This window comes from Stenella coeruleoalba (genome assembly GCF_951394435.1).
Source record: "Stenella coeruleoalba genome assembly, chromosome: 9".
Classification (NCBI taxonomy): domain Eukaryota; kingdom Metazoa; phylum Chordata; class Mammalia; order Artiodactyla; family Delphinidae; genus Stenella; species Stenella coeruleoalba.
Genome location: NC_137155.1, coordinates 61,691,057 through 61,703,449, shown reverse-complemented (window position 1 = coordinate 61,703,449; position 12,393 = coordinate 61,691,057). Strand labels below are relative to the sequence as shown.

General features: G+C 36.5%; 1 protein-coding gene and 1 pseudogene across 7 annotated transcripts in view; one reads left to right on the top strand and one right to left on the bottom strand.

Annotated features, from left to right (window-relative positions):
* Window positions 1–12,393, bottom strand: part of BBS9 (Bardet-Biedl syndrome 9) — a 614,322-nt gene that overhangs the window by 497,250 nt on the left and 104,679 nt on the right. For all 6 annotated transcript variants that reach the window (XR_013829928.1, XR_013829929.1, XR_013829930.1 and 3 more), the window contains one exon: window positions 10,720–10,804. Coding sequence is in view for 1 of the 6 variants with exons in the window: in XM_079932453.1 (XP_079788579.1) it covers window positions 10,720–10,804 (85 nt within the window). In the remaining 5 variants the exon portion in view is untranslated. The remainder of the gene's footprint in view (window positions 1–10,719; window positions 10,805–12,393) is intronic.
* LOC307191940 (small ribosomal subunit protein eS6-like) lies at window positions 3,247–4,094 on the top strand (annotated as a pseudogene). Its single transcript has one exon. The product of its transcript is annotated as a small ribosomal subunit protein eS6-like (transcript).

The window sequence follows — 12,393 nt, the reverse complement described above, 5'->3', positions numbered from 1 at the left end:
AATTTTAAAAAAAAAGATTGGCTAACCTTCATTCACTTTTTTTTTTCCTATGACCTTATTTCTGATATTTTGTAGACTCTAATAGTTTTTGCCCCATCTTTTACCAAATGATATTAGCTATTCAGTGGTTCAAAAACACTCAGATAAGTTTAATCAAGGAGGTGAAGATTTGTGCATCAAAAACTATAAAACATTGGTGAAAGAAATTGAAGAGCACAAATAAATGGAAAGATATTCCATGTTCATGGATTAGAAGAATTAATATTATTAAAATGTCCCTACTACCCAAGGTGATCTACAGATTCAAATCCCTATCAAAATTCCAATGACATTTTTCACAGAAATAGAAAAAAAATGTAAATTCATATGAACCCACAAGACTCCAAATAGCCAAAGCAATCTTGAGCAAAAAGAGCAAAGCTGGAAGCATCATACTACCTGATTTCAAAATATACTACAAAACTACAGCATGGAACTGGCATAAAAAACAAACATCTAGACCAGTGGAACAGAATAGGGAGCCAAGAAATAAAACTCTGCATTTACAGTCAACTCATCTTTGACAAAGGTACCAAGAACACACAATGCAAGATGGTACAGTCTCTTCAAAAAATGGTGTTGGGAAAACTTGATATCCACATGCAGAGAAATGAAAATGAACCCCTATCTCATACCATACACAAAAATCAATTCAAAATGGCTTAAAGACTCAAACATAAGAACTGAAACTGCAAAATTATTGGAAGAAAACATAGGGAAAAGCTCAATGATTTTTTTGGATATGACCTCAAAAGCACAGGCAACAGTATTAAAATAGACAAAAGGGATTTCATCAAACTAAAAAGCTTCTGCAGGGAAAAAAAAAAAAAAAAGGTCATTATGGGATGATATGAAATCATGTGTGTGAAACTTTTGAAAATTGTAAAGCATTATAGAATTTAAAGTCTTTTATTCAATAAAAAAATATTTTTTAAAGCTCTGCACAGCAAAGGAAACAATCAATTGTGTGAAGAGTCAATCTATGAAATGGAAAAAACTATATCCATATAGCCAGTAAGGAGTTAATATACAAAAATATATAAGAAACTCAGACAGCTCAATAGCAAGAAAACAAATATCTGATTTTAAAATGGGCAAAAGACCTAAATAGACATTTCTCAAAATAAGACATACAAATGGCCAACAGGTATATTAAAAAATGCTCACCACCACTAATCATCAGGGAAATGCAATGTGAGATGGAATGCACAAAATTATGTGGATAAAGAGGAAGTAAGATTGCCCTCAAAGTTAGGCTTTGAGGCAAGAATCAACAAATAAAAGTTCAAAGAAGAGATATGAAAAGTCACATTAAAGATAGGTAGATATATAGATAGATAGATAGATAGATAGATAGATAGATAGACAGATAGATAGATGGACTTCCCTGGTGGTGCAGTGGTTAAGAATCCGCCTGCCAATGCATGGGACACGGTTTTGATCCATGGTCCGGGAAGATCCCACATGCTGCAGAGCAACTAAGCCCACACACCACAACTACTGAGCCTGTGTGCTGCAACTACTGAAGCCCGCGTGCTCTAGGGCCCACGTGCCGCAACTACTGAGCCCTCATGCTGCAACTACTGAAGCCTGCGCACCTAGAGCCCATGCTGCACAGCAAGAGAAGCCACTGAAATGAGAAGCCCGCGCACCACAACAAAGAGTAGCCCCCCACTTGCCACAACTAGAGAAAGCCCACATGCAGCAACGAAGACCCAAAGCAGCCAAAAAATAAAATTTTTTTATATATATATATATATATAAATTTCATGCCATCCAGAAATGATTTAGGTATTAATCTGTCTACTTTAGGATTAAAATATCTGAAGAAGGTATGAAATCCAAATGGGGCTAGCCAGAGAGGCAAATATAATCAGTGTGTATATAAGAACAATCTGGAATAGGGAGACAGCATAGTGAATATAGGTAGATGCATCAGATTATCTTCATCTAAATTCAGATTCAACACCAAGAAATCATTCAATTGCCACTTAGTTCAAGTGTAGTTTACCTATATGAAAAGATTCTACTGGACACAAGACATGAACATCAGTCCTAAGGCAGTTAATATTTCTCATTACAATATAATAGGCTAGCATTCTAGCATTACTTTTCAGTGCTTGTAACTCAGGCTGATGTGTCCCTGACTCTGAGAGATGACGATTCATTCAGAGTGGATAGGCAAAGTTTCTGAGGCCACAGGCCAAGATCCTGCCACTAAATACTTTCAGTTCACTAGGTACTGAGTGCCACTCTTTGTAACCTGTCCTTAGGGAAATATACCACATTCTAAATTAATGAGTCTCAAAATGCACAGAAGTTTACTAAGAACAATGATTTAAAATTTCTTCCATTTCCAGCCGTCATAGAGTAATAGGAAAAAAATCTACCATCCATCTGAAACAACCACAACACAGACAAAATGTATGAAACAACCATTTGCAAGGCACTGGATATCAGAAAACAAAGGACAGCAATCCGCTTAAAAACAGAAAATAAATGAGGTGAGTGGTAAAATTGCTCCTGCCATGAGAGAGTTTTCAGGCCATGGCACAGGGAGAAACAACCCAGGCAAAGCCCAACAGACTCCCTGAGTTGAGGAGATGGATGATAAGAGTTCAGAAAAACCAAGGCAGCTAGAGTGCATAAGACAGCATGACAAAGAAAGAGAGCAGCACAGGGACAGAACTCTGAGATCTGTAAAGAATCCTCTCAAGTATTCAGCTGAGTACTTATCAGCACATTCATGTAGAAAACTACTCAAAGCCAGGGAAAGAACCACTCAAAAGGATTAGCGGTAACAGTGCCCAGCATTCACAAAGGGCCTGGAATACTGCCAGTGCCCGCCAGCCAGACTGGAACACCTCATAATTCAAAGGGAGGTGGATAGAGCACTCAAAGGGTATTACCTCAGGAGTAGGGAATAAGTAGCCCCAGAATGAGCACTGCTCTGGTCCCACCTAACAAGACTTAAAAGCAAGAGCCAAAAAGATCAAACTGTTTCCAACTAACTTAACTGTCTCCCAGGCCTAAGCTCAAGAAGATTTATAGAAACACAAAAATATCTAGCACCCAACAAAGTAAAATTGACTATATCCTGGCATCTAATAAAAAATTACCAAGCATGTAAAGAAAAAGGAAAATGTGATCCATGATGTGGAGATAAATAAATAAACTGAAATTCACTCAAAATTGATACAGACTCTTTTTTGTGGCGCCTCAGAGGCGGTCGGCCACTTCAGAATGAAGCTGAACATCTCTTTCCCAGCCACTGGCTGCCAGTAACTCATTGAAGTGGACGATGAATGAAAACTTCATACCTTTTATCAGAAGCGTATGGCCACAGAAGTTGCTGCTGATGCTCCGGGAGAAGAATGGAAGGGTTACATGGTCCGAATCAGTGGTGGAAACGACAAACAGGGTTTCCCCATGAAACAGGGTGTTTTGACCCATGGCCAAGTCCACCTGCTACTGAGTAAGGGGCATTCTTGTTACAGACCAAGGAGGACTGGAGAAAGAAAGGGCAAATCTGCATGGGGTTGCATTGTAGATGCCAATCTGAGAGTTCTCAATTTGGTCATCGATAAAAAAGGGGAGAAGGATATTCCTGGACTCACTGATACTACTGTGCCTCATCGCCTGGGGCTCCAAAGAGCTAGCAGAATCCGCAAACTTTTCAATCTCTCTAAAGAAGATGATGTCCACCAATATGTTGTGAGAAAGCACCTAAACAAAGAAGGTAAGAAACCTAGGACCAAAGCACCCAAGATTCAGCATCTTGTTACTCCACGTGTTCTGCAAGACAAACATCGGTGTATTGCTCTGAAGAAACAGTGTACTATGAAAAATAAGGAAGAGGCTGCAGAATATGCTAAACTTTGGGCCAGGAGGATGAATGAGGCCAAAGAAAAACGCCAGGAACAGATTGCCAAGAGTTGGAGGCTGTCCTCTCTGAAAGCTTCTACTTCTAAGTCTGAGTCCAGTCAAAAATGAGATGTTCTAAGAGTAACAAATAAATAAGATCAGACATTAAAAAAAAAGATATAGATGTTAGAATTAGAAAACAAGGACATTAAAACAATTATTATAACTATATTCTTTATCTTTAAAAAGTTAAGTAGATACATGGAAGATATTTTTTAAATCACCCGAAGTGAACTTGTAGAGATAGAAGCTCTACCAGATGGGAATTAATACCAGATTAGACACTGTAGAAAGAATATTAGTGACCTTGAAAACATAGCAGTAGAAATTATCCAAAATGAAATAGAAAAAAGAATTTTTGAAAAGAAAAAGAAAATCTGTGACCTGTAGGGTAACTTCAAGTACCCTAAATGTATGTGTAATTGAGAGGACAGGAGAAAAGATGGAGAACAGAAAAATATATATGAAGAATTAATAGCTAAAAATTTTCTAAATTTCATATAAATTCACTGATATACGAAGTTCAACAAATCTTAAGCATCGAAAAAGGAATGAAAGAAAGGAAAACTACACAAAACACATCATAATCTAATTGCTCAAAACAAGTGACAAGAGAAAATCTGAAAAACATCCAGAGAAAAAAGACATTATATACAAAGGGACAAAGATAAGATGAAAGATTTCTCATGGGAACAATGCAAGCTAGAAGACAGAGGAGACCTCTGCTCTTGGAGAAGGAAATCAAGATGGCAGAGTCACAGGATGTAGAACTCACCTCCGGCATCAAACACAGCAAAAATACATCCATATGTGGAACAATTCTCACCAAAAATTAACTGGAAACTGGCAGAAAGACTCCTGTACAACCAAGGCTGGAAGAGAGATCCACACATAATCAGGTAGAAAGGGAAGAGAAGCGATCAGGTCAGGACCTGTGTGAGGGACGGGGCTCAGAGGAGAAGTGAGGCTTCACAGGCAGAGATCCTCCCTGGGAAGTGAGCAATTTGAACTACATGTTGGGCACCCTAGCTCTGGGGTCCTGCACAGAGAAGACAAACCCCCTTGGCTGGTTGGAGGGCAGGTGGGACTAATAGGAAGGTTGGGGGAATCCCAGATCCAGGTCAGAAGGAGTGCACACATGCTTGTTCACTCCCAAAACAGGGCAGAACGTGCAGATCGAAACTTCATGGGTGGCTGACTGGTTTCCTGCAACCGCCTCGTGAGTGCCCCAGCCTGAGCAGACTGAATGCTCCAGCACTGCTTACTTCACATTGCAGCTCCACACTGTAGTGAAGGCTGCCATGACTGAGGAAAGAGCTCAGCAGTGAAACACAGAGGCAGCTAAGACCAAAAGCACTGTCTAACCAGGGAGGGGGCAGCACAGGCAGCACATCAGAAGAAGCCTAACCTCTGTCTATGGCTGGACCACCACAGCCTACACCCATTCAAATACCAAGAGCCTGCACAGGCACTCCTACTCCAGCACTGCTCCCCTCTGCGACAACGGTGCCAGTGCTGAAAATGGGGAAGGCTCACACTTAAAGGGAACAGAGCCAGAAAGACTCCACCCTCAGGGCTTCTGCTCCAGCAACTTGGGACCTTACCCCACCTTTGATAGGGTAGTGATGGCCACTGAAGAGAGGGGAATCCTTGGCTCATACCTGGCTCTGTCCTTAGCCCTTCCTTCTCCAGCCCACTTCCTACCAAGGTGATAGATGCCAGCACACCCTGAGGAAAAATGTGATTTATGTTCACATCAAATCCAGCTCTCCCATCAAAACCACTGGGCACATACAAACTATACAAGGATGCTCCCACATAAGGACACTGAATTAGATAACTGTTTCACCTAATTTCATAGAAAGAGAGAAAGTTAAGCAAAATGAGAAGACAGAGGAATTGGTCTCAATAGAAAGAGCAAGAGAAAACACCTAAAAAAACAGAAAAATGGGGCTTCCCTGGTGGTGCAGTGGTTGAGAGTCTGCCTGCCGATGCAGGGGACACGGGTTCGCGCCCCGGTCTGGGAAGATCCCACGTGCCGCGGAGTGGCTAGGCCCGTGAGCCATGACCGCTGAGCCTGCGCGTCCGGAGCCTGTGCTCCACAACGGGAGAGGCCACAACAGTGAGAGGCCCGTGTACCACAAAAAAAATTAAAAACAAACAATTCACCAGATAAAGAATTCAAAGCATTAGTAATAAGACTACTAATTGAATTAGAGAAAAGAATAGATGAACAAAGTGAGAATTTTAACAAGAAACTGCAAAAATAAAAACAAATTTAAAAAATGAGAACAGTTTAAGAGATAACATCAAATGTACCAACATTCGCAGGAGCCCCAGAAGGAGAAGAGAGAGAGAGAAAGGGGTTGAAAATGTATTGGATGAAATTATGGCTGAAAACTTCCCAAACCTAAAGAAGGAAATGGATATACAGATACAGGAAACACAGAGGGTCCCAAAGAAGATGAATCCAAACAGATCCACAGTAAGACATATCATAATTAAACTGGCAAAAATTAAAGATAAAGGCAGAGTTCTAGGGGCAGCAAGAGAAAACCAAAGAGTTATACACAAGGGAACCTCCATAAGACTACTAGCTGATTTTTCTGCAGAAACTTTGCAGGCCAGAAGGAAGTGGCATGATATACTCCAAGTGCTGAAAGGGGGAAAACCTGCAAACTAGGATACTCCACCAAGCAAGATTATCAGTTATAATTGAAAGAGAGATAAAGAGCTTCTCAGACAAGCAAAAATTAAAAGCATTCATCAATCAATACTAAATCTACCCTAAAAGAAATGCTAGAACATCTTCTCTAAGTGGGAAAGAAGTAAAAATCTACAGGAAAGGGAAAATCCCACTAAGAAAGACAAATATTTAGTAAGGACTGAGGATCAACCACTTAAATAAGCTACTATGAAGATTAAAAGACAAAAAAATTATAAAAGCAACTACAACTATAATAAACAGTTAAGGGATAAACATGAAGGCGTAAAATATAACATCAAAAACACAAAATATGGGGGGAGGGGAATAAAAAATGTAGATCTTTAGAATGTGTTTGAACTTAAATGACCACCAGTTTAAAACAAGTAGATACAGTTGTAGGTCAACATATATGAAACCCATGGTAACCACAAATCAAAAACCTACAACAGATACACAAAAATTAGAGAGAAAGGAACACAAGCATACCACTAAAGAAAATCATCAAACCATGGAGAAGAAACAAAAAGAAGAAGAAATTAACAGAGAAGAGCTACAAAAACAACTGGAAAACAAGTAATAAAATGGCAATAAGTACATACCTATCAATATTTTTTTTAAATATCAGTGGACTAAATGCTCCAATCAAAAGACATAGGGTGTAAATCAACTATACCTCAATAAAAAATATTTTTTAAGACATAGGGTGTCTGATTGGATTAAAAAAACAAGACCCATCTGTATGCTGCTTACAAGAGACTCACTTCAGAGCCAAAGACACACACAGACTAAAAGTGAGGAGATGGAGAAAGATATTTCATTCATGCAAACAGAAACGACAAGACAGCAAGGATAGCAACATTCATATCAGACAAAATGGACTTTAAAACAAAGCCTATAACAAAAGACAAAGAAGTGCATTATATCATTATAATATCATAATAATATAATACATGATATTATATAATAATATCACTATATCATTATAAAAGGATCAATACAAGAAGAGGATATTACAATCATTAACATATATGCACCCAGTACAGGAGCACCTAAATATATAAAGCAAATAGTAACAGACATAAAGGGGAAAATTGACAAGAATACAATAATAGTAGAAGACTTTAAAACCCCACTTACATCAATGGACAGATCATCAAGACAGAAAATCAGTAACACAACAGTGGTCTTAAATGACACAATAAACCAGTTGGACTTAATAAATACCTACAGGGCATTCCATCCAAAACCAGCAGAATACACATTCTTTTCAAGTGTACATGGAACAGTCTCCAGAACACATCACATGCTGGGCCACAAAACAAGTATCAGCAAATTTAAGAGGATAGAAATTATACCAAGCATTTTTTCCAAACACAATAGTATGAAACTAGAAATCAATTACAGAAAGAAAAATGGGAAAAGCACAAACGTGGAAGTTAAACAACATACTACTAAAAAACCAATTGGTCAATGAGGAAATCAAAGAGGAAATCAGAAAATACCTCAAAACAAATGAAAATGGAAACACAACTTTCCAAAATCTATGCAATGCAGCAAAAGCCATTCTGAGAGGGAAGTTTATAGACACAGGCCCACCTCAAGAAACAAGATAAATCTCAAATACACAACCAAACCTACTATCTAAAGCAATTAGAAAAAGAAGAACAAACAAAGCCCAGAGTCAGCATAAGGAAGGAAACAATAAAGATCAGAGAGGAAATAAATAAAATAGAGACAAAAAATATAAGAGAGAAGATCAATGAAAGCAAGAGCTACTTTTTTGAAAAGATAAACAAAATTGATAAACCTTTAGCCAGGCTCACCAAGAAGAAAAGAGAGGACCCAAATAAACAAAATAAGAAATGAAAGAGGAGAAATAACAACCAATACCACAAGATACAAAAAATCATAAGAGAATACTACAGCTTTATGTCAACAAATTGGACAACCTAGAAGAAATGGACAAATTTCTAGAAACATACAACCTGACAAGATTGAATCAGGAAGAAATAGACAATCTGCATAAATGGATCACTAGCAGTGAAATTGAATTTGCAATTTAAAAAAAAATTCCAGCAAACAAAAGTCCAAGACCAGACAGGTTCACAGGGGAATTCTACCAAAAATATAAAGAAGAATTTTACCTATCTTTCTCAAACTTTTCCAAGAAATTAAAGAGGGCAGTAAACTCCCAAATCCATACTATGAGGCCACCTTTACCTTGATACCAAAACCAGACAAAAACACTACACAAAAGGAAAATTACAGGTTAATACTTTTAATGAATATAGATGCAAAAATCCTCAATGAAATATTAGCAAACTGAATCCTACAACATATAAATAGAATCATACACCATGATCAAGTTGGATTTATTCCAGGGATGCAAGGATGGTTCAATATTTGCAAATCAATCAATGTGATACACCACATTAACAAAAGGAAAGATAAAAATCACACGATCCTCTCAATAGACACAGAAAAGGCATTTGACAAAATTCCACATCTACTCATGATAAAAGCTCTCATCAAAGATGGTATAGAGAGAGCATATCTCAACATAATAAAGGCCATTTATGACAAACCCATAGCTAACATCATACTCAATGATGAAAACCCAAAAGCATTTCTGCTAAAATCAGGAACGAAACAAGGATGCCCACTCTCACACTTGTTTAACATAGTATTGGAAGCCCTAGCCACAGCAATCCAACAAGAAAAAGAGATAAAACATATCCAAATTGAAAGGGAAGAAGTAAAACTATCACTCTTTGCAGATGACATGGTATTTTATATATAGAAAACCCTAAAGTCTCCACCAAAAAACTATTGGAACTAATAAATGAATTCAGAAAGTTGCAGAATACAAGATCAATACAGACAGTCTGTTGTTTTCCTATAAATAATGAACTGTCAGAAAGAGAAAGCAAGAAAACAATCTTGTTTAAAATCGCATAAAGAAGAATAAAATACCTAGGAATAAACTTAACCAAGGAGGTTAAAGATCTGTGCTCTAAAAACTATAAAACATCAATGAAGGAATTTGAAAATGATACAAAGCAATAGAAAGATATCCTATGTTCTTGGATTAGAAGAATTAATATTGTTAAAATGTCCATACTACCCAAAGCAATCTACAGATTTAATGTAATCCCTATTAAAATGCCCATGATATATTTCACAGAACTAGAACAAATAATCCTAAAATTTATATGGAACTACAAAAGACTCTGAATTGCCAAAGAAATCCTGAGAAAAAGAACAAAGCTGGAAGTAAGTCCCTGAGTTCAGACTACACTACAAAGCTGTTGTAATCAAAACAGCATGGTAGTGGCACAAAAACAGACACATAGATCAATGGAACAGAATAGAGAGCCCAGATATAAACCCACACACCTATGGTCAATTAATCTATGACAAAAGAGACAAGAATATACCATGGAGAAAAGACAGTCTCTTCAGTAAGTGGTGCTGGGAAAACTGAGCAGCTACATGTGAAAGAATGAGATTAGAACATTTTGCCACACCTTATAGAAAAATATACTCAGAGTGGATTAAAGATCAGAAACAATAAAATTCAAACAATTTTCTTCAAACTACTTTTTCAAGTTATCAAATGTCCACGTTTGTCTTTGAGCTAACTTTATCTTTGTAGACTGTGAACATTTTTTCATCTTTTACTTATATATTTCATCACATGCCTATTAGTAGCAACTTTTTTGCCTATTAAAGGAATTTTTAATTTTTCTATTTTTATTTTGTTAGTTTATAATCACTTCAGTTAAAAGTGACCACATCTGGATACCTATCATTCTAGTGGTACAACTCTATAATCTGCTATATTATGACCATGACTAGGCATGTATCTCCATTGCTCAATAATAGGCAACTAAATTCTTTGATCATTGACATAACTTTAACACAGAAAAGAGAAATGGCTAAAATATATGTTTTTTAAATTTTTATTCCCAGGAATTCTTATTCTAAATGAACATCTATAATTAAATATAACATTACTAAAATTTTCATATATTTTTAAAAGGCCTTACAACTAGTCTTTTTCCAGAACCAAGTTTTTGCTGTTCAGTCTCTTGTCTTTTATCTGCATCCGTTGCAAAAGCAAGTACTTGGTATCTGTTTAAAAGATATGGAATAATTGTAAGTGACTTTATAGTTAAAAAGTGTAAATTATTTTAAACTTTAAAAACACATAATCTAGGTATAGCTAAAATTTTTAAATGCACATTATCTACAAACCTTACGAATAACCTTCCCCTTGATTTTAAAAATTGTAAAATTTAGTAATGAATTCATACTGAATGATACTGTGGCTTAAGACTATGTAAACCTGCAATGGTAAAGAAATTATAACCATATGTCCCAAAATTCAATGTTGGAAAAATAGCTCTGCCACATATCAAAGCATTTCCATTAGAAGTTTATGTGACAAAAACAATACTCAAGAAAGATCCAGCACCAAAACACAAAATAGAAAAAAATACAAATAATGCAAAGCAACCAGACGACTTGTTGCAAACCCCCCAAAAAAGTAGTAGTAGAAATAGTAGAAATTATTAATAGATAATTTATGGACCCCAGAACACCTGAGTTTAATTCCCAGCTAAAGCATTAACTAGTTGAGAAAATTTTTTTAATTAATCACTCTGTCTTATCTATAAAATGCAATAATAATCTCAAACTGAAGCATTGTTAAAAGAATTAAAAAATAATTTAGTGCCTAGTACAGTATCTGGTATACACTAGGTGCCCAATTATTGATTAACAGACTGACAAACACATAGACAGATACAGATTTATATATACATAGAGATAAATCACATAGTAATTTATCTGGTATGTAATAAGTTCTCAATAATGGACATTATAACTTTCTATAAGTATTTTAAAGCTTTTATTTCAATAGTAACATTTAACACAACATTGTAAATCAATTATACTTCAATAAAATAAATTTTTTAAAAGTTAAAAATTAAAAAATGGTAACATTTAGCTCAAATCATTCTTAAAAACAATTTATAAATATCATTCAATTTAGAAATGATTCAGACAATAAAGTTTAAATTCCCTTACTCACATTAATTTATGGTGTATTGTTAGAGTAATAATCCTACTCAAAATGAAGAAATTTTAGGCTCATAGATTCCTTTCCCTCTTTTTTTTTTTTTTTTGAAGTTTCTTACTTTTATTGTTGGTGCATATCTAGTTACATAGAGGAGATAGGGAAGGCTCTCCAAAAGGTAACACTTAGCAGAGAAAAGGTATTAGAAGGTTAACAAAAACATCTCAACAAATAATTAAGCCTTTCCCTCTTATTGAATCAAAACTTCTTACATTGCTCTTTGATAGCTAAGAGGAAAATTAGTAGGTAGATATATTCAGACATCTCATATTGTCTAAAGAAAGATGTCTGATAGTGTAAACATCAGGGACCTGAATAAATAAAGGCAATGCAGAATATCTAAACAAGTACCGAAATTTACACTGGTATTCAAATGTCATATACCAACTCTTTTTTTTTTTTGCAGTACGCGGGCCTCTCACTGTTGTGGCCTCTCCCGTTGTGGAGCACAGGCTCCGGATGCGCAGGCTCAGCGGCCATGGCTCATGGGCCTAGCCGCTCGGCGGCATGTGGGATCCTCCCGGACCGGGGCACGAACCTGTGTCCCCTGCATCGGCAGGCGGACTCTCAACCACTGCGCCAC